Raw genomic sequence first — 22,860 nt, 5'->3', positions numbered from 1 at the left:
AACCAAGACATGCTGTCAGTTGACTGAAAAGTTTTCCCTTACAAGTAAGGAGAGGAATATACAAACACTACAATACTTGAAAATTTTATTTTGTTAATATATGCTAAACACAAWTTTCAACATAGTAGACAACACATTTCTCCTCTGAATAACATATTGTACCTTGCTGCAAAATGACCTGTTACTCCTCTTAGGCACCAGCCAGTTGTCTGTCTGTCTGATGCTCAAACAGGCCACCTTTCTTTCATAATAGCACTAAATGACAGCATTCTAAACAACTTTTCTATGCGGTGAACTTAGAATCAGTTCTCATTTGCACATCTAGGCTCTCATAAAAAYAGCACCCTCATTTATAGTTTATTTTGATTACTTTTCCTGTGCAACTTGAGTATCYTCTCAGCTCTGCAAAAGTTTAATAACTAGTGATACCACATATCTGGAGCAAGCTGCACWCAGAGAGAAGATCAGCTTCAGCTGATCTGTATCAAGTGAGCCATAAACAAAATATTCTTGACAGTTGTTGAGTTTTCAGTTTTTGGTATGTTTATGCCTATCTSAAGCAAGTCCAGTCTATTAGCTTAATTTCGTGGACTTTTTAGAGGCATAATCCATAATTGATAATAATAAAATATTAGCATCTTCTGTGTTTGTAAACAAGTTAAAAGTCAAGTTTAATGAAGATCACAGTCCTCAGTATAGAAAAGACACCAACAGTCAATCAAGTTCAAGGAGGATGACCACAATGTTCAGGGGCTRGAGCACTGGGCCTGTGAAGAGAGGCTGAGGAAACAGGGCTTGTTTAGCCAGGAGAAGACATAGCTTTGGAGAGACCCAAGAGCAGCCCCCAGAGCATATGGAAAGGGCACTGAGAAGATGGAGCCAGGTTCTTCACAGCAGTGCATGGTGGAACAACAAGAGACAGCAGGTATAAACTGAAACAAGAGGATCGGACTGGATATAAGGAATAACTTTTTCACCATGAARGTAGTCACCCATGGGCACAGCGCACCTAGAGAGGTTGTTCCATCTCTGTCCTTGGAGGTTTTCAAGACCCAGCTGGATTAAGCCCTGAGCAGCCTGGGCTGACCTCCTATCTGACCATGCTTTGAGTAGAACTTTGGGCTAGAGACTTCCTGGGGCTCCTTCCAGCCTGAATTATGCTATAATCCTAAACAGGCCCAGAGACAAATTAAATCCCTTGGTTTTATAACATTACAATCATTTTACACACCCACACCTGTCTCAGTTTCGGTGTTCCCAAACTATCACTCTCTTCATCCTTTGCTGTAGGCTTGTCTCTCTATTAACATATATTTTACAGGTGCTTTCAGCTCAGAATCTATAGAATAAATTCTAAGTTATACTGCAGTACTTACTGAAGAATACTGATACTTATTTCCTTATAGTTCTACTTTCATGTTTTGCATATTTGTCCATTCTAGTATTTTAATTGGAGGATTTTTTTTAAAGATGTTTTTACGCTACAAGAAACTTTGCTTCCAACATTACAACAGAAGTACAACAGAGTAGATGCTGTTGTCAGATTTACTTCATTATGATCCTAATGTTGCTCGATCTCAAATCTCATTGCATAGTTATTCACATCTAGTTGTCCTGTTTATTTTAAACTCATTTTGTCAGACAAAATGAGCTCATCAAAGTAATTTGCATAATATACACTTGTGTATGTGTGTGTATACACCCTTGTATATGCATCTTAACATTTCTAAGATAGGCAATGACTAATTTTTGTTGTTAAAGTGGCTTACTTTCTACTAATAGAGAGAGAGAGAGGAAAAAAAAAAAAAAAAAAAAGAGTTCCTGTTGTCTGTGGGGAACTCTTCACAAAGCAGTATTATTTACTGTCATGGTTGATTCTGAATTTACAGTCTTCAGATGACAGTCAAATTTTCTCTCTGCTTTCTTCCACTCCTTTTCCTTACTTAAAGGAGCATTCATTAGAGTTACAGTAATATTAAGAAAAAAAATCACAAAGGAACAAAACACAGAACCCTTGAAATTCTGCACAGAGTTTTGAATAAGATCCGTTTCTTCAACATTACATACCCAAATATTCTCTACTACCCTTTGGAATGAGTAAATGTCTGTAACTTCTGTTCCAGCTGCTGAGCATATATACTTTAAAGAGGAAGAGGAAATCTTAACAATTCTTAACTCAGATTGGTATCTACACGTAGACGGAAAAAGATATAAGAATGAAAAAATCAAAGACGGACACTCTCTGTCAGCTCAAGTGATAGAGAACTGTGGGGAGAGTCAAATATTCTGTGGTTTAAACATTTTTGAGTTAAAGTAGCTGATTTTTTAAAACTTCTTTAAAGAACAAATAAAACCAGAATATTTCAGAGAATGTCCACTACAAACACTGTTGCTCTAATTTTTCAACTGTGATATAATCATTAGAAAAATAAACCATAAACTATACCACAAATCCATCTCTCTCTTTCTGTCTCCTTTGAAGAGATCAAATAACTATTAAAAGTGCTACTTTTGTTGCTCAGTTTGTCAGAACTGGTTTCATCAACACCCATAAATAAAGAACGTGGGGAAGTACCCTAGCTTTTTCGGCTACACTGATAATGTCAGTATACTAATAATTTTTCATTAGTGCACAACACAAACTTATCAGTGCATGTCTGCATTAAGAAAGATTACCTATGAATTCATCATTACCAGAATCCCTCAGAAATCTGGCCACTAATGGATCTCTTATTGATTTCTGCTATGAAGTTCTCTACTACACCACAACTGTTAAATTGTACTCATGATTTAAGTACCGTGTCATGACATTTCAAAATTAAAAAAAATCAAAAATAAAATACTCTTTTAGAAAGACAAAGCAAGAGACAGAAAACTGAGAGAATAATAGGCTAATCTTTGTACTTACGAAAAGCTCTATAGAATTCTTCCAGAGCTAGGTGCTTGTCACTGTTATAATCATYATATTTCAGCAAATCGAACAGAGAGCAGTCAGATAGATCCTTGCCAAGCTCAGCCCGTTTTATTACCTGACAAGAAAATTATAACCATGAAATTACATTTGAGCTCTTATAGTTCTCTGGCATAATTAATTGTTTCTAATAATCACTTAATAGATCATTTTAAAGTTGCTTTGGGGCAATGAACTGCAAACTGTGTAAAGTCAGGGATTTCCAGTTACTTTGTAATTATTTATTGCAGTTTTAAAAGTTAATACCTTTAGAATAGAGTCACTGAGATTATACAAAAGCTTTTGGAATGTATAGAGTATATAATGCAGCTAGACAGAAGCACTATAAAGATACTGTGAATGGCAGGATGCACATATGTTCATGCATAGGATGGTGAATAAGTTAATATATGCACCAGATTATTTTCTGCATATAATAATGATGTAATTCTTCTCCTCTCAGTCCTAATTCCCAACCTCAAAAGCAACTGAGAACTTTTGAAATTAACTAAAACAGACTCCTATTACATTACTAATTATATCAGCTTCTTACAGGCTTTTGACAAGCCTATTATCATCCCAAAGACCTTTACAAAAGTAGCCAACCTGAAAAGACTGCTCAGTTTCTCAACAGGGGGCACATCCACTTTGGAAATGGATTATAATTAACAGTTGTTAGATTTTAACTCAAGTGAACTCCCAGAGAAGTGTTCTTTAATTTGTGTACTATTTAGGTTTGAAGTCTGTATGTGTTGTCGACMTCTACCTGGATTGCAGCCAAGGAATTTTAAGATATTAATAACCACAAATGTTCTGAATTTGCATCTTACATTGCGTATGTTAAAAACAAACAAGCAAAAAAAAATCCATGTAAGTGAGGGAAAACAACTCCTTGCTGAAAGCTTGTATGGTTTAATTTTTTTAGTAGACATTCAAAGAGAGATTATAGTTCAAGTTTTTTTGTAAAATAATTGCTTTTCCTGCCCTCCATCAGTCTCCCAAGAGAACTGCAAAGCCATTATATTTGTATTATCATACGATAGCTTCTAAAAAGTAGAGGATACAGAGACTTTTTTCAGCTGCTCTGCAAAGGAATTGACAGGAGTAGAGATGAACAGATTCAGTTTTTATTCATGTAAATAGAACATTTCCAAACAAAAAACACAGAACAAAAGGAATATTAGAGCAAAGAGACAGAATACTTGAAAGAGCAAAAAATGTTTTTAATCTCCTATACAGTAATATAAAAGCATTATAAAAGATAATAACCTTGTTAGTAAGCTAGAAAGTACGAAAACCACTCAAAGACATCAAAAATTGCCACACAGATAGCTTTAGCTATTATTAAAGGTACATATTGTGCTTCCTGAGCATTAGTGCTAGCTACTACTCATACTTTAAAAGCCTGTTTATTAGGCTTACGTTAAACTGGAATAAGAAAAATGAAGTTGCATTCTGTAAGGGACAGAAATGCAGCCAGGAAAAATTAATAAACCTAAGCCCATTATTTTTTACAAAGGTAGCACTGCAGATAAAATGATATGTATTGAAAACTTCATTATAAAAGAAATCCCTAAGCTTTTGAGGCTACAAAAGGTGTTTGATAACACATTTGATCCATGAAAATAGAATATTTCAGGTGAAAAGTACTTGTTACTTTCCTTGTTTTTGATAAAAGGTGCTCTAAACTAGTTTAAAGCACTTATTCTCATTAGCTTTGATCATACAGACAAGGATTAAAACTTTAAAATTTTAAGGTGCTGCAATAAAACCCACTGTTAAAGTCTCATAACACTTCCCATTATAATATGGTATTTTTAATTGAATATCAGCAATCTCAGCTAAAAACCCTTGGATTGAAATTTTGTATGTCTGAAATCTATCTTCTGTTGTTTTTCACTTAGAATTGTTCCAATTTATATAAATTAATTGACAGAATGTTTCAGACATTTTCAAGAATAATGCTACACACAGGTAAGATTAATTTATATTTATTGATTTATTATTGATTATTTAATTTTAACATTGAGTAGTCTCATTTTGATAGTGGATTTGAGATTCAGTGTCTTTGTATATATCATAACCTCTACATTAGCAACACACCTTGGTATTCTTTTAAAAAGTCACTCAGTTTTGACCTACATGTAGATCTCAAAAATGTCAGTGAGTACAGACTTCAGAAGGTAAAGAAGCAATTTTATACCGTCATTAATCTGAATTAACCATGATCTGCTGTCAAAAGAGCAGTTCCAACTTTCACCAACTCTCACCCCTATGTGTGGTCTGTGGATCAGATCAATTGCTCGATTGAAAGCAAAACTAATCTTTGTTGGTTTTTTTCTTCTTTCCTTTCTCTTCAGGGGCAGAGATTAATATTCTGTCATGAGATCTGACAAAATACACATCAAGATGTGGGGATTTGGATTTTGAAAAAGTGGAATTACATGTTTCTGTGGCAGACTCTAGTTAGAGCAGATTGATTGTTACAGGAAATTACAACCTATATGAGACTGTTGCACAGTAAAACTTGCTACTTTCCAAGCGATTAGCAGAGCTGATGTTAAACAACTTATTTTATGGTCAAATGCTTTAAAATCAGCATGATCAAACAACCTGTGTCCTATAGTCCCTAAACTACAGGCTGCACGACCTTTTTTCTTCTTGATATTAACTTTTAATACATGTTCAAATATCAGAGAAATTCTGTAAGATGAGACCCATGCTGATACAGTGTAAATATTCAAATAGGGAAAGAAGAACGAACAACATTAGTTCAAGAAATAAACACTGGAATTCACAAAAAAGATTGTAAATATTTTTTTTATTACTAAATGTTGCCATGAAAGGATTTTTTTTTTAATCATCATCATCTAGGAACTACAGCCTGTGAGACAACTCTGATTTCATTTTCTTTTACTTAAATTAGAAATTTATAAAGGCAGCTTGGTAAACATAATACATTCTTGCAAGTATTTTTAATTTAGCACCCTGCAGTGTTACAAGAGAAATTAATACTAAGCAGTATCAATAAGGCACCTCTTGCATGGATAAAAACATCAGTAATTGCAAAACCTGAAGAAATAGATGTCAATGAGGAATCATCAATGGCTGAAACAACCTTGTGGGATTTTGAAAGGGCTGGGACTCATCCCAATCTTTTTGATAATTTAAATATAAATATTAAAAGAAATTTGGCAGATGGTAAAACCTGGTGAGGTGAATAACAATGAGGTGGAAGACAGGGCAGCATATGGAATGAAATGGATCACATGTTTTCAGGAAAGGAATATGTGGTTCTATAAAGCCAAATGCAAGGTCACTCATCCAAAAACAAGAACCTAGACTATATCTTAACAGGGATAAACATATCCTGGAAATCTGAAAAATAGGCAGGAATTACTTTGGATACAGAAGTCATTATACATTCTGTAGTGCAAGTAAGCAATATGATTTTGGCTATTTAACAAGGTAACTGGGAGTAGAAATAATATTTTTACTTCTGTATATTGCAGTGGTGGGACTGGTACTAAAACTCAGCATTCAGTTTTGACTTGCACATACTAAATTTAATGAAAAACGAGAAGAAAACTTAGAAGTTAGAATGGATCCATAAAAGTAATTGGAAATCTGCTGAAAACACTTTACCTTAAGGGAGTTAAAAATCTCTACCTTCATTGTTTATTTTCAAAAGGGAGACTAACAAGTCCCTTTATCACTTTCTATAGGTACCTCCATAGGAGAAAAAATATATATAAATAGGGACTCTTCAATTTAGTAAACAGACATTAATGGGACAGGAAATTTGAATAAAGACTCTAAAATTCAAAGAAGAAAAACAATCAACCTTAAATTCTGGGGCTCTTCCTTGATATTTTCAAATCAAGGCTGCATACCTTCTTGTACTTTTTTTGCTTTAGTTAAAAACAAGTTATTACAGTTTCTGAACTAAACATGTAAAACAAATTGAACAAAATTCCATGTCTATGATAAAGTTAGATTAGATGATGTAATAGTCTCCCTTGAGATTTAAATTCTATTAATCTCTGTGAAAGAGAGGAGAGTAAAATTCAAGGAAACTGACTCTTGAACCAGTTCTTTATCATGGTCCATGTTTAAATCACAGTCCTTGCTTAAATAAAACAGAAAGAAAAAAAGATTAGTTATGGAGAAGAGAAACAGGCAAAATGTTAGTGAATCATATGCTAGAAATAAAATTCTTGTTGTAAATGTTAAAACTTAATAAAGATGATCTGCMTACTCTTATGAGTGTGTCATGCAAGGCATATATGCAATTACTTGATTTCAAACTCTTCTGAGATTTCAGAGCATGCTCAAGTATAGCAAATTTTCCATTGCATTTCCATAAATACAGTGTTTACTTTACATAGATCAGAATAAATCGTATTTTGAAAAACATTTGTAATAGCCCTTTTCCCCACATGCCATTCAAATAGCTAACTACACAAATTCTATCTAATCCAGTAGAGTTATGATATAATCATGAGAGTCACCAGAATTACTCATAATGCAAGAAAATCATGGGAAGTGCTTCTACTTGTTAAAAACAAAGTCAGCAAACACAGATCAAGACGTCAGGCGTTTGGGACTGTGATCATAGTATAAGCAATATCCCACTTCTAGTTCTTAACATCTTCTCTTTTCTTTCCCCCTATTTTAGCCTTGTCTTGTAGGATTCTTGTTTTTGTTTTGCATCCAGAATAGAATATAGGGCATTAAGTCTTTCTTAAAATAGTGATAGTAAAAATAAATAGTGTAACCTATATAATAATTCATTTCTAAGCAACAGGGAGAAAATATATAAACAAGTTTAGTAGACAAAATGCAGTTCTGCCCGTGATGCATGGGGGAAAAAGAAAGCAACAAAGTTCGTTAAAAAAATTTTAAAAGGAAAGATGATCAATACCACTTCTCCCAGCTCCAAGTTCTCCAAATAAAGAATAAATAATTCTACTAATAATAAAAAAGCAAAACCAAACATCTTGAAGAAGTAATAGAAAAGTAAAAGTTACGGCTCCACAAGGTAGACTGATTAAAAAAAAAAAAAAAAAGATTGGGGATATCAATAGTGAAAGTAAAGATGTAATTTATATTAGATACAGCTGAGCAAACAGGTGCCACTGAGTATCAGCTGACACAAAGTGCAACATCATTAATGCAAAATTAAAAACTGAAGATATAATTCTGTTGTTGTTTTCTCAGATCTCAGTGGCACAACACAGGGAACATGGCTTAGGAATCTTAATCTCTGATGCAGCCATAATTCAGTCCAAGCTGTCAGTCGCATAAAGAGAGACATACATCTATTCTCCATTAATAAATGAGCAACTTTTTGTTGTTAAATGTAACACCTGACAGTCATTGAAGCAAATTTGAGGAAAAGGATCATAAAGACCAAAGAAGAAACTAATTAAAAATCATCTCATCATTACATTTAGCAACAATTAATGCTGCATTACACATTAAAACTATGTTTATAATACCTTCGGATTAGATTTTTTTAAAGCTAGTATACAATAACCAAGCTGTTCATTGATACAGTTCTACTGATCTACAGAAGACTCTGTTCTACTATGATGCAGCAGTCTTGCAAATTACAGACAACAACAACTAATGCACACAGCTATATAAACATTGGCATTTGTTGCTTGTTAAAAAAATCTTATTTTGCATAAGAACGCTTGATGTTTATAAAGATGCTATGCTATACATGCATCAGCCTCRTGTATTTCTCTACAAATCCCCATTGTAGAGAAATTTAGAAATTTTAGCAACACTGTTCAAATGTTCACCATACTTTATAAAGTCTGCCACTTTGATATCACCTCTGCTTGAAGCATGTAAAATTGACATGCAAATCTCCGTGAATGTGATGAACTTTGTACAATTTCCTGAGAATGAGCGGTTCATTTGAATTTTTTTTTTTTTTTTTTTTTTTTGTCTCCATAACTAGAATTAAATGACATTGAGAAAATATTGAATTAAAAGGCAGGAATGAAAATGAGTTTTAATAAAAATGTACCATATTTGTATCTGTACTATGTTAAGCTGGTAAATAAGAGAAACATGGCCTGATATTTGAGATATTAAATAATAACTAAGAATGCTAAATTCTTTGACTTCAGAAAGTAAATCATTAAAAAGAGGGGAAAGGAAGAAGAAGATCTATTATTTATAATTATCCTATATTCAACTTGCTTTTGCATCATGGCACTTGAGGAAAATTTTCCCTTCTACATTAAATTTTGTTTTATTAATTCACTAGTATAGCAAATAAACAGAAGGAAAACAGCTCTAAGTTTAATAAAGTATAGATTATTTCACTTTCACACACAAAAGGAAATTTAATTTCACTCTAGAGCAAGATAAAGTGTGCTTAAAGCTTATGTATCTTTCAGTGATGGTAAACAGAGAAGTTTTTCCGTTATAAAAGCGCAATTCCACCATATAGGAATAACTGCATTCATCACTGGAGAGGCAACAAAAAAAAACAATGCATTTTATTCCCTTGTCTCCCCATAATAGTTCTGATGTTTTTTCTCCCCTATGCAGCAACAGAAATATGTAGTAATCAAGCACTCCACAGTAACAGGAACACTGAAGATCATTTGTAATAAATTCTATCTTGTTTTTGCAAATGATAAGAGAGAATAGATTAAAAAAAAAGTCATTTCACAGCAGAAAATTCGTAACTAACCTAGAAGAATAAATTATCTTCCTTTATTTTGGATTCATCTAAATCCCTTCAAGAAACAACCCCAAGAGATGCAATTACTAAAGCCTTGTAGATATGTTGTATTTATGTTAAATCACAGGTGATGATGATGGTGATGATAATTTTGTCTGCCACGCTGCAGGAGCAGCAGATATTCTTTCTAGTTAGTAGCTGTCCCTCCAAACAGGGTGGGCTACAAGATTAATATCATCAGTCAGTGCTTACAAAAACCAAAGCCATATCTCACCTGCCAGTGTACTATTTGGATTCTTGAACACAAAACGAACTTGGCCAAGCAGTGAAAGCAGTCAAGTTTGAGAAATACGGCAAATTTACCCATACAAAAAAGGTTTACACTTAGCCTGCATGGAGTTGCACGATCCCGCAGGTTTCCAACCTTCATTGCAGAATGTCTTTTCTGATGTTTGTACTGGGTAAATAGGGCTACAGTTATTTTTTGACTATAATTCTATATTAAATTACAGAGCCATATAAAAAATCTTATCTAGATGACAGAATTGTTCAAATGAAAGAAAACAGGTAGCTTGACAGTTTTTGATTTATTACTATAAAACTTGGAGTATATTTTTTAAACTTTCTCCCTATTTGAAATAGCTATTTAAAMATTTTTCTGTGACAAAGATCTTTTCCTAGAAAAAAGTAATCCTTTTTTTTATGCTAAGATGTAAATACAAGAAATTTACGATTTCTGAACCAAAAATATACCAATAAAATTTCCAGTGTTGATGTCATCATTTCAAATCTGCAAGTTATTCATTTGAATTTTACATTAGGTAGGATGAATACACAGATATGATAATAAAATGCAGTCAAAGAACCTGACTGCTCCTGTACTCTTCAAGGAGCTGTCAAGTTTAGGTGCAGTAAAAAAGTAAGTTTTAGCTCAAAYTCATATGAATATGAACTACTCAGTATTACTTATTGTTTTCTGTAATAAATGTTATTTTTCATACTCCAYTAATATATTTAAATTTAAAATGCAGAAAAGCACTATTATKYATGATGGGCCWGTGTATTGCAAAATTTTGCTGGAATTGYGAGCAGACTAGAGATGAAAAATTATGTTAATCTTGAGAACATTTTCAAGAGTACAAGCTCTTCTATTCAGTTAAAGTGAATTATCAAGACCTTTCAGAAGCATGTTGCCCTCCTTACTTCCATCTTCATCCCTCTCTCCCCCCAAAAAGGATGGGAAACCATCTTTTCAGAGTTAATGGGCCCACTAGCCTCTCACAGCCAGCGACCCCTCTTACATTATAAATCAATACCTACAAAATAAAATCAATACCTTCTAGATAGGATATTCAAGACTAACTTTTTGTTTCTTCTCCCTTGTTAAAACAATTCCAATTTGCAGAAATACTGATTGCTATCACACCCATTAAGGACAGAAGACAGCAAGAGCCTAATCTCACTTTGCAAAAAAAATTCCTGATTTATCAAATTTATGTTTAACAAAAAAAATTTCAGCTGGATAAATCACAGTAGAATCTAAACTTGTCAAGCATTCAACAAGAATGCTCTGAAAAAGCGCATTTAATTTAAAAATGTTGCATTAAATTCTSTTAAATTGCCTTCTTGCTTTGAGTCTTCAGAGAAAATTGAATCATGTGCTCTGTTTGTTCTCAGCAAATACGCAGGCTAAAAATTCCCTCAATCACTCAAAGTGCTGGGTCTTAACCACCACGTTGCATGCTATTACGGAAATCAAAGATCAGTGTTTCCTTTCGATGTACGGAAGGGAAACAAAGGCTCTTAGCTGAAGCTGCTGCTATCCAGAAGGCTTCAAGAGAAGCACAAACATCATCACTGTTCTTCTTCCTCGTTCAAAGTGATTAAAGAACAGTTTCTGGGGGCAACAGGTTAGCAACAGGTTTCTCTTCGCAAAACATGCCGTAACAAGTCACACAGCACTAGTAATGAATCTATTTTCCATTATTCTTTGGATTAGTTAACAATGTTTCTGCTATGAATTCCAGTAAAAATCGTAATTTAAAGTGTCCTGATTGGATGTTAAGGCTACTTGACAGGTTTCCATACTTGTGAAAAAAGAATTAACTTGTAGTTCCCTTTATAAATTCATTTTTATAGACATGCAAAAAAAGCATGTAAAACATGTGCTGACAACACTGTACTGTAAGAACCTACATGATTTTTAAAAGCACTTCAACATGAAGAAAAAGCAGGAAGAAAAAAAAAAAAGTATAGGTATAGCAACTGAAAACTGAGAAGAATTGTTTCTTTACATACACTTGCAAAATATGCGAATGTCTCTTGATCCTGATCTTTGGCACTAGTACCTTAATCTTTATCCTCTCCTGAACAGATTACTATTCTCTGATAATCAGGTGATGGATTTGTAGTGATGAAAAATACTCAGCTATTTTCCAGTGCCTAAGTCGGGCTGTGGCAAAGAGACCAAACTGTTTCCTAGTAGTAAAATACAGGAGGTTTTAAAATTCAGTTTATATTGCCAACCAATGTATTAATCACTATCACATTCTGTTTCAAGTGTTGATGATACATATCTATCAAGTATTAAACTTGAATATAAATATCTATAAATCTCATTTATATATTCATACAGTATGTAAATCTAAAAAATATTATTTGTAATATGTACATATATGCAAATTCCTGCAAAAGTTGAAAAAATCTAAAATTCTTATAAAGTATGGAAGAATGATTTATTTTTCCTTCTTTTTTTTTWAAATGGATAATTTATTATTATTTAAAATTTCACTTACATTTGCATTTTATTCATAAGAAATGTATTTATCCTTGAAGTTGCCTCTTAAGCTTCAAAAGTTAATTGCAATGGAAATGATAATTCCAGTCATTTCTAAACTGTAGGTATACCTTCACCTGTAAACAGTTTTAAAATTTGTGACTCAACTTAAAAATATGGGATTCTGTCCAGCAGTGCCATATGGAAAACCATACCTCTCTTGAACTTAGTGTGGCTTCACAGTATTTGACTCCTTAAGGAAGCTCTGTCACACTCAGATTTCTCAAGAATGGAGAAATGGGCTGCTAAATCAAAGCTGGCAAATCTGCATGGGCTGGTAAATCAAAGTTCATTTGCTATACTTATTCTTACCCTTTTAGGCAGATTAAAGCTAGCATGGTCATGCTTGCCAAAGCAAGCAAGTTTTTGGCTTAGATCTCTGATGAGTTCCTCGAGCTTCCCGTTTAGAGACTCCCAGGAACTCTCTCTTCCTGATACTGCTCCTCTCTTCCTCTAGACCTCTTACAAAACAAGAATACTCTTACACTATACGAGTGTTTTATGAGATCACTCTTGTTTCATAACTCTAAGATACATCCATATGGTCAGACTTTACAACACTGTGGCTTTTGAAAGGAAGAGATGTGAAAAAAAACACTAATAATACATTTATAAACATTTATTCCCTCTCCTTCTTATAGAGAAATTGTTTCAAACACAGAAGAGAATAATAAAGATAATACTGAGAGGAAAAGATAATTCACAGTCAAAACAAGCTGTAAGTATTTTAACCCCCTAGCTTAAATTCTTTAATATTGTATTCAAATTTCTGAATAATTAAGTTGTTTCAAATTTATTGAATAAATTCTTTCATCTAAGATGCTCATATGTRTTTTCTAAAGTGAAAACATTCTAACATAATATGCCATGTATGCAAATGGCATCACTTTTTAGCCCCAAAGGGAGTTGACTAGATACTATGCTAATGGAAATAAAATCTAAATCTTACCTGAGATAATTCATTACTATCCACAAGTCCATTGTTGTCAGAATCAAAATAATTAAACATGTGATCTACGAGAAGTTTCTTTAAAGACATTTTCTCTTCGATGCTTTTATCTTTTGATTGTGCAACATATCTCCGGTTTTGTAGATCCAGTAACATATTTTTCACTTTGTTGTATTCAGTAGGTTTACATTTATCCCCTGAAAAGGAAATAACAATATAAGCTTATTTTGAATTTGATTTCTTTTGAGAGGTTTAAAAGAAAAAATAAAAAAAAAGCAGAATGTATTGTCTTTTACAACATTAACAGGATTGCTTTATGAGGCAAGGTATTTGTTCTGCAATGATTTGATCCAAATCATTTTTTTATCTGATCTTCAGAATAGGTCAAAAATAATTGCACTTCTAGGTACTTGGTGCTAAGAAAGTTTTCTGTATACAGAAACTAAAGAAAGCCTTTTAATAATTTCTAAGGCCACTCTTTTTCCATTTCAGATCATTCTGGAAAGCCATATCTGAAGATTTTTAAAAGCATTATTTGTTAAAGCATTTTGTATAAGCATTCATAAAGTGAATACTGCAATGTAATATATGCTGTAAAACAGCAAGCTTGATAGAAAATGGTGCATGAAAAAAGAATACATTTTATAACAACATTTGACTTCAGGAGAAATTGCAACTGAGTGCTCATAGACTGACCCTATCTTTTATCTACTGGACATACCAAAGAAATTTGAATAGGAGAAGGTGGTTTTGCCAGGGCATGAGAAAGGATATGTATGACAAGATCCAGTAATCTCTTCATTATCAAATCTTTTTATAAAGTTGAAATTGCTACAGCAAACAGCCTGGAAATACCAATTATAGTTATTGTTTGTTCTAAAACAAAATACAATATGGCCTATTTCTGCTATTCTCGCACATCAATCAGTGTACATTTTAAATTAAACAATGTGTTTAGAAGCTTTTGGTTTTATAAAGATGACCTTAAAATTTCAAAATAGTTGTTTGTCAAGAAAGGCCATGTAAATCCAGACCAACACAATACAATTACCATGTCTTTGTTGCAAAAATACTTTTACACTTAGCTATTTCTTCTGTTAAGCTCCAAGTCGTGAATTCAAGGCCCCAACACTTATGCTGCTTCACAAAGAATGTTCCGTGCTTATTTTTAGGTGCTATGATAAAAAAACAAGTATTTATAAGGAACTGTGAGTTTAACCTGCTAACATGGAAATAAGAGACAAAATGTTCCCAAGAATCTAAACCACCCCAGGGTAAGATCCTTCCCTAAGCCACTGCCTGGGGGTAGCTGCTGACAGTCCTATAGCTGGAGTAACGGGAAGAAATAAAAATCAAGCGATTTTTAACTGACCATCTAAGCTACATATAATATTTGCACATTTATCCTGACCTGCCAGAGGCATGGAGACTGAGGACACGCAACACATAAAAGTTGAGCTCATCTGTGATGAGTCCCTACATGTCTGAATCACATCAAAAAAAAAAAAAAAAGAAAAAAAAAAAAAGGCAAAGGTCATTGCCTCTCATTTTAATGATTGATTTGGATGTGAATATACATTCACTTCTGCCATCTATAAAAAGATTATTATGTAAGTGTTCAATAAAACCTTAAAGATCAATTTTTCTTTTAACATGGAGAACATTTTCATGTGTAATACAAAGCCTTCCACATGGAAGATAAAGTTGACTAAGTTCAAAAGAAAAAAAAATGTATATTGTATATTGCAATGAAAAATATTGTAATAATTTTCATTAAAAAAGATTAACTGAGAAGTTTAATCTCRATATAGTTAAGACTTTTGATGTGCCTTTGACTTTTGCTTAAGATCTAAAGTTTACAGAATGAATCAACTACTTTTTTCTGAGGAAGTATTGTGAGCAAATAAAAAAAAATGCAGACAATGCTGTATTTTCTGCAATATATTTCTTTTCTCTGTGCTTCTTGTTACTTAGCATATATTACTGAAATTAGCTGTATAATCACATAAGGGTATATATTATGACATATTTATAATCTATACTTACGTTTTTCCAAAAGGGAAAATTATTTCTAGCATTCTTTTTGAAATACAACATAAACACTACCTCATACAAAGTCAATTGTGAGAGTCCTATTGGTACACAGAGTAGACTCCTTCATTTCAGAAATTTGAAGTAGTAATAAATAAAGAATAGGAAGCAGTTAAATTCTTGGCCGCATTCCTAATTATGCTACCAGAATGTTATTTCTGATCAAATACCTTACATTAAATTACACTGGTACATGCATTGTATTATATATTACCACATCAGCAAAAAAACCATAATTGTTTGACAACATGTTGCTAATTTCTGTTACAGGCATTCTATATTGAGATAACATTTCATTTTTATTTTTCCTATTCCCATAATTTCTTTTGAAAATATTTTTCATCATAAATGCAGGTTAAGTTTGTCAATATGTTCTATTAATTACCAACAGAAAAGAGCAAAGTCTCTTTAATCTCAAGGAAAATAGAATTAGGAAAAGAGACTTATTTAACTACAGAGGAAAAAAATAGTTAATTATTTTATAGATTCTGAAACATTAATCAAAATAACAGTTTTTTGAAAACCAGGTACAAACAAGGTGAATGGGCTTCACAAAGCCATTCCATCTTTCTATAAACCATGTTCAGTAGATGATTATTTTATACTCAGCAGCAATGTTAAAGCCTATTGTCTCTATGGGATGGTCTGTACCATTTCTGAAAGATAACAGCTGTAATTGCTCACTCTACAGATCAACCTGAGTCTGAATTACAGTCCCAGTTATATTAGTCCGTTTGCTTCTCATATGCTTACTATGTCCTGGTAGAGCCCAGGACAATTCTTCTTCTTTTTTTTTTTAATATTGAGTTTGAGAGCCAGTCCTCATGATGAAAACACTGCTAACACCTTTCAGAAAATCGCTTCTTCAGTCATCAGTCACGCTATTTTATTTCTCATTTATCTAAAGAGGTTAGTCTAATCCATATAGAAGACCCTCCTTATCAACAGTTGCTTTCCCAGATGCATCATACTTCCTTTGACCACATTGTGCTGCACTTCTCTATCTATAACATAGAAGAAGTATTTCCCTTCCCCTCTATCTGAAAATTATGTCAAAGTGATTGCACGCAAGTACACCGTTTCCATATAGTAGAGTGAAAAACAATATCTGGGCATTTTAGCATACTTTCAGTAGCAGAAGTCTACAGTATCTTAAAAATAAGCTTACAAAAGAACACTAAAAATATGTTTTCATTTCTGTTGCTCTTAAAGGGGTGTTCTTGACACTTCACAATGAATAACATAAAAATAATATGGCTTATTTGTCCTTCAGACACAGTGTGAAATTAATCTTTTTGGTAAACTTTAGGAGGAAGGTAGAAGTTCAGAGGCCTGGGCAGACAGGGTACAGGCTTCACTTGATGAATGGTTACCTCATCTGTTCCCCTACCTTATTATATCAACCAAGATAATCAAATTGATTTTAAAGTGTATGATAAAAACTAGTGAACATGCTTTGTTATTACAGATGAGAATAAATACATAAATATAAGCAACAATCACTTACAATCACTAGTGAACTTCTTTAGAATTCAGTTTCTTCACACTAAATTCAGTTTATGTTGCAGAAAGTCAAACAAGATAATAGGGAGAAAAGTATTGTCCGAAACTTATAATTTTTAATCAGTGTACTTAAATACATGCGTACACTCCTCAAAAATAGCCTGAACAGTATATGGCAATGCTACCCCAAAATGTAGGTACTTCCTACTTTTCTATTACTATGTTATTTTTCGCTGTATTTGGCAGAGAGAAGTAATCTCTTAGAATAGAATAGAACAGAACAGAACATTATTTCCTAAATGTTGATCTAATGTCCATCTCTTAAATCTCACTATGCATTCCAACACAGATTTTAAGTCAGTGACAATTTAACCTCACGTTTATCTTCTAGGCTAATTACAGTTGTGATAAAACAGGATTACACAGCTGCACTGCATTACAATATTTGAGTTTTATAAAAAATTCAAGACTGTACACCAAGGACTATAAAACTCAACATAAGGCCAAAAATGATAGATGAATGTAAGTGACAAACAAGGAGATCACAGTCAACACAGTACATAACTATCTTGAAAGACACCCTGTTCTCCCTGACATAACTGCCTTTTTTTTTTTTTTTTTTTTTTTTTTTTTTTTTTTTTTTTTTTTTTTTTTTTTTTTTTCTTTTTTCTTTTTTTTTTTTTTTTTTTTTTTTTTTTTTTTGTAATATACAAGAAACTTTAAAGTAAATGTTTAAAATAGGAAAATGAGGCTCTGCTGATGTTTATTCCCAGGCTGGACTAGCAGCACAGAGAAAGACTTAAGAGTTATTTTACTAACATTCTAATTTAATAAGAATTACTTGTGAAATAGTCGYCTGAATGGCACACAAGTGGTAAAAAGAGATTAAGTATGACAACCTGGAAGGTGAGGAAAAGCAGCTTGTGTTTAACGTAATGGAGAAGGACAAACTGGAAATGTTATAAATTGCATTACTTGCAATGTTATAAAAGCCAAAGAAGATGGCATTTGACAAAACTTGAGAGGATTATTTTGCAGTTATCAAGATACATGATGATAACAGACTCTTTCAGACCACTGACACATTTTCAAATTTATCACAATGATTATACTGTTACGTTCAGACCAGCACAGATAAAGAAAATGTAGTACGATTTCAGTTCTGAATACTACGGTTTCACAGAAAATCCTTAATGTATTTTATATTTTAAAGTTTTCAATCATAATTCAGTTAACTATAAAATTAGACATCATTAATTAATGAATTGCATTATTATTATCATACAAAATTCCTGATTTTTACATAACAATTTATGAAAGCCTGAACAACACTGGAACATCAGTGTGTGGAACATTCAACAAAACTTTAAAAAATTACTAGCAATAAACATTAATTTATCATTATTGCTTGCTCTGTCATGTCAATACTTGCTTTATCTAGGGAAGGGACTAAGTCTACTACATAGAGTTCATAGTACATTGTTTCTCTAACATGATTTATGTCAAAGTTTTATTTTATCTTCTATAGATTTCACCTAAGGTGTGGAGAAATCTAAAAGCAAAATAAAATAAAGGATCAAAGAAATCAAAATATTTGTGAAATAGTAGTAGTCTTAGGCTTTGCTTAACACAAATTCAAAAATAGCAGAAAAGTGGAAAGACTTGACAATTTTTTTTCCTTCCATTCTGTACAACACAATTCTGCAGCTGCGTTTTAGTTACCTAGGAAACAGCTGAAGTTAGAGATTGAGTGCTGTTGTCCTCCTAGACAATTTTGAATAGATGATATTTGCCCATCATACTGGAAAAAACATTATATTTGATTATTTAAGTCTTACTTAATTTGTAAAAAGAGACACATGAAAAACTAATTACTTACTTAGGAAAACTTAGCAAATGCATATTGCACCAGCATAATTCTAGCACTTATAGAAAATATTAAAGATTGAACCACGATAACATTTTTAGGAAACAGCTCCTTAAATCCAAGTATCTGATGTTTTTATCTCATTTTTGGAAAATACTGGTGTATGTAGAGTATACAAGAAATATAGTATGGTTTAAGAAAAAAAAGAAATACAAGCCTTCTTATTTCTATTGTTACTGGTTTCATATGTAATATAAGCCTTTAACTCTTCCATGTCTTAGTATCTTCATCAACAAAAAAGTAATCACTCTTGCCTCAGAGGCATCAAGAACCATTAATATTCATTGAGTGTCTTTATCCTCACAAATATACTACAGAAGCCAGCATTAAGTCTTAAGTCTGGGCATTCTACTATAAGAACAAAAAGATGAAAATGTGAAGATATAGTAAGTGTGCCCAATTTTCCAAACATATCMGATTATTGAATAAGTAATCCTTTCACCATCTGTTGGAAAAAAAGGTGTCTGCTCTATCTGAAATATATTTTTTCTTTTTGATTCCTTGCATTTGGCTCAAGCTTTCAGTTTGTTTTTTGTATTTGTTCCATATATTGCAAAAATAACTCCAATTTTACTAGAAAAATTTAACATGCAACATTAATAAGAAGATAACCTGGACTTCCCTGTAGTTTATTAAAGAAAAGCTGAGAGAGGAAGGAAAAGGACAAAAGCAGTGTCTCAAAGGCAGACACGAAACGAAGGCTGGGACAAGAGTTTAATGTAGTGTTATATTTTCCCCTCTAGTGGAGTTAACCAACCATCACTGTTAGACTTCCTCCCACAGGGCTTGGATAATTTTTATCTTGCAATATTTATTTAGAGTGATACTATGGAAGCTATAAAATGCTATAGTTTTACTTTTGTAAAAAATAAATAATGAAAGATTAAAAAGTATTCCAAATCCAGAGGGAAATTATTTGTGGGATGTAAGCTTAGTAACAAATCATYGGAGAGTTTTGCTTTTTCTTTTTGGACAGCATATGTCAGAGGGCTCTCTTTTTATTTAAAAAAATATTATTGAAAGAAATGAAACATGACATCTGAAATCACAATCTTTTTCCTAAGTGCTTCCCAAAATGTAGAGTATTTACCAGGTTGATGAAGGTGAGATTTTAAGTTGTTACACTCAGACTTTTGCTGTAKGCCAAGTGAATGGATTTACAGACACACACAGAGCTAAAAAGGTACCAATTAACACTTTAACAATCTATTAGCATAATTTATGTAATTATTTCAGAAAAATCTCAATAAKAAGATAAAACTACCATTAAAAAAAAAAATGGCGAAATGGCGAAAATGACATTTAATGGAGCTATCCATCTTAGAGGTACAATTAAAGTATAAGCTAGAGTGATTCAGAGAAATCTGAGCTACAAGCGACCAAAGCCAATAAATCCACATAAAACAACTTGAGTTTAGGTGACCTAGGTAAGACATGTAGAGAATATTTCCCAAGCTGAACACCACAGTTCTGTACCTGTTCTCCACTATCGTCATTCTTTCCACAGAGGCACAAGGAAAAACGCTAGTTTGGCAACAGTAGAAGGAAAAAGAGGCCTATAAAGTTAAACTCATGTAAGGAACAGCCAATTTGCCATTGAATCCACAACTGATTGTGACCCAACCACACTGGTCTGGTTCCAGCATAAGCCTATTTTCAAGCTGATAAGTCTTACTAGTTTCATGTACTGCTTCTAGCTTGAGTGCTTCTCTACTGAATATTATGACAGTTCTTAAATCTACATATTTTTAAAAAAAGTATATTTAATTCTGTAAAATACCAACTAGATGCAGAAAACAAACATGCAACAGCTGAAAACATACTCAATTTTTCAGCTCTAGCTTGATACTATTTAATTCAAAAAAGAGTCAATAGCTGGAAACTTATGACTGAAATTGCTAGAATACTATGTCATGCAATGCTAACTCAGTCACTTTAACTTGCCAAAAATTTGAGGACACAAATTTTCATGAGAACTATAGAATTTTGTTGTTTCTCCACCCTGACCTCACTTCTCAGTATCTRTATGTTTTGTTCTGTTTTAAGTTTGTTCTGTTTTTATTTCTCTTGAAGAATGAAGAATTGCCCCTTTGAAATTAGAACTACATCACTTCTGGTTTCTTGTCCCAGTCTGCCTGCTTAACAGTTTGTTCCAGGAACATCTAAAGGATATTTTRAAGTTTCACTATGTCAGACTGGCATACATTCCTTTAGTAGAACCAATCTCATTTTAATCTATGGATATTTCCTCTCAAGATAAATTATAATCACAGGCGTGCATTTAAATTATAGTGTGTGACCATGGAAGTACATAAACTAAGCTACTTTCATTTTGTGTAAATCTGACTTTTTTGTAAAAGCCCCTGAATAGCTGAGTTTCTATGGCATAGAAAGCATACTGGAAGTTCCACCACACTGAATTTTCCTAAAGAGTTAGGGTACTTTTTATGCAGTTGTGTTTTCTCTGCAAAGAATATTTATTAAGAGATTGTGTGATATTGCTTAACAAATCAAGTTCCATCAAAAATACTTTTCAATAAGATATGCCTACACTGCAAAAGTTACTCTGCTTTATTCATCAAGTTGTTCATATAGTAGATGAGTTTCAATTTAAATTTAGAGAGGAAAATATTAATATCTTAATTAATATCTTCTGGCTTTTTCTGACTGTTGGATAGTGTTTTCTTACCAATTTAGTACAGCTGCCTTCCTATCCTATTTTTTCTTAACAGTAATTCAAAGTGACCATCAGGCATATTAAAATAGTTATAAAAATCAACAGTCAATATTAACTATTAAGATGGTCAATCAAAAGTTTATATGTCAGTCATCTTTTACATATAATCTTTCATCTAAAGCAAAGAGAACAGATTCTAATATGTAATTTGATCATTGAGTTAATTTTGTTGATGGAGTCTCACATATTACTGTCAAGGTATATACCAAATAGAGCTAATTTTCAAAGTAAACATGGAAAGAAATTACAATTTAGAAAGTTTTAATGATTTTGCAATCATATTTCTTTTCCTGGAAGAGTTAGCACATCTTTTTTACTGCAAAAGTCTCTGATTTCAGGTAAAATTTTAGGATAAAGCATATGCAGAATCAAGCCAGGCTCATGCCAAATTACAATATCTGACCTGAAGGCCATTTATGAATATATATAACAATTCTTATCATAATTTTTAGACTTTTAAAACCTTATTCTAGGTCTGGATTATTTCCTGTCAATAAAAAGAGAAATAATTCCTTAATTTTTGGTTCATTATTTTTATAATCTAACTAAATAAWTTTTTTCCTTGGTAATATTAAAGTTTACTTGTATTTAAATATCTGGTTAACTGTGCTTCATGGGATCACTTTAGATGTAATTTCATGATAAAGACATCAAATATAGTTTATTGAATACRGTACTGAGAGATTATAGAAACTTGTTGTGGTTGAATATCTGTTTTATAGGTATTCAAAAATAGTGAAAAAAGAAAAAATCCTCTTGGAATTTAATATAAGAAAATCCTCCATAACTCTAAAAGTGGAGTGTTTTTTTTTTTTTTTTTGGCATTGTGGGTTTTTTTTTTATTATTTCTTCTGTAATTAAAACTTTGCTACCTCAAGTATATTTTCGAAAACTAATAAAATAAAAATTAAATAAAAACTCCTATTCAGCTTGAAGACCTCTAACTCTAGTAGCCTTAGGTAGATAAAACTGATTTTAAAGACTGAAGTCTTTAGACAAAGAAATAAATTGGAAAAAAAATATTTTTCTGAGGTGTATGCCACTGTATGAAGGGACTGCATTTTTATTTTACTGATTTGTAAATTTGAGTAGGTTTAACCTAAATTTTCCTTTAGACCTTGGCTTAAGGGAAGGAGATGAGAAAATATGGGAAAGAACTTC

General features: G+C 32.4%; 1 protein-coding gene across 2 annotated transcripts in view; it reads right to left on the bottom strand.

The window, feature by feature from the left end:
- FSTL5 (follistatin like 5) overlaps window positions 1-22,860 on the bottom strand; it is a 305,635-nt gene that overhangs the window by 132,999 nt on the left and 149,776 nt on the right. For both annotated transcript variants that reach the window (XM_085319846.1, XM_085319848.1), the window contains exons 5-6: window positions 13,442-13,638; window positions 2,909-3,029 (exon numbers count right to left, since the gene is read on the bottom strand). In XM_085319846.1, the coding sequence (XP_085175972.1) occupies window positions 2,909-3,029; window positions 13,442-13,638 (318 nt within the window). The remainder of the gene's footprint in view (window positions 1-2,908; window positions 3,030-13,441; window positions 13,639-22,860) is intronic.

This window comes from Rhea americana, unplaced genomic scaffold, assembly GCF_003343005.1.
Source record: "Rhea americana isolate MKP2758 unplaced genomic scaffold, rheAme1 scaffold_60, whole genome shotgun sequence".
NCBI lineage: Eukaryota > Metazoa > Chordata > Aves > Rheiformes > Rheidae > Rhea > Rhea americana.
This window is presented reverse-complemented; position numbering and strand designations above follow the sequence as displayed.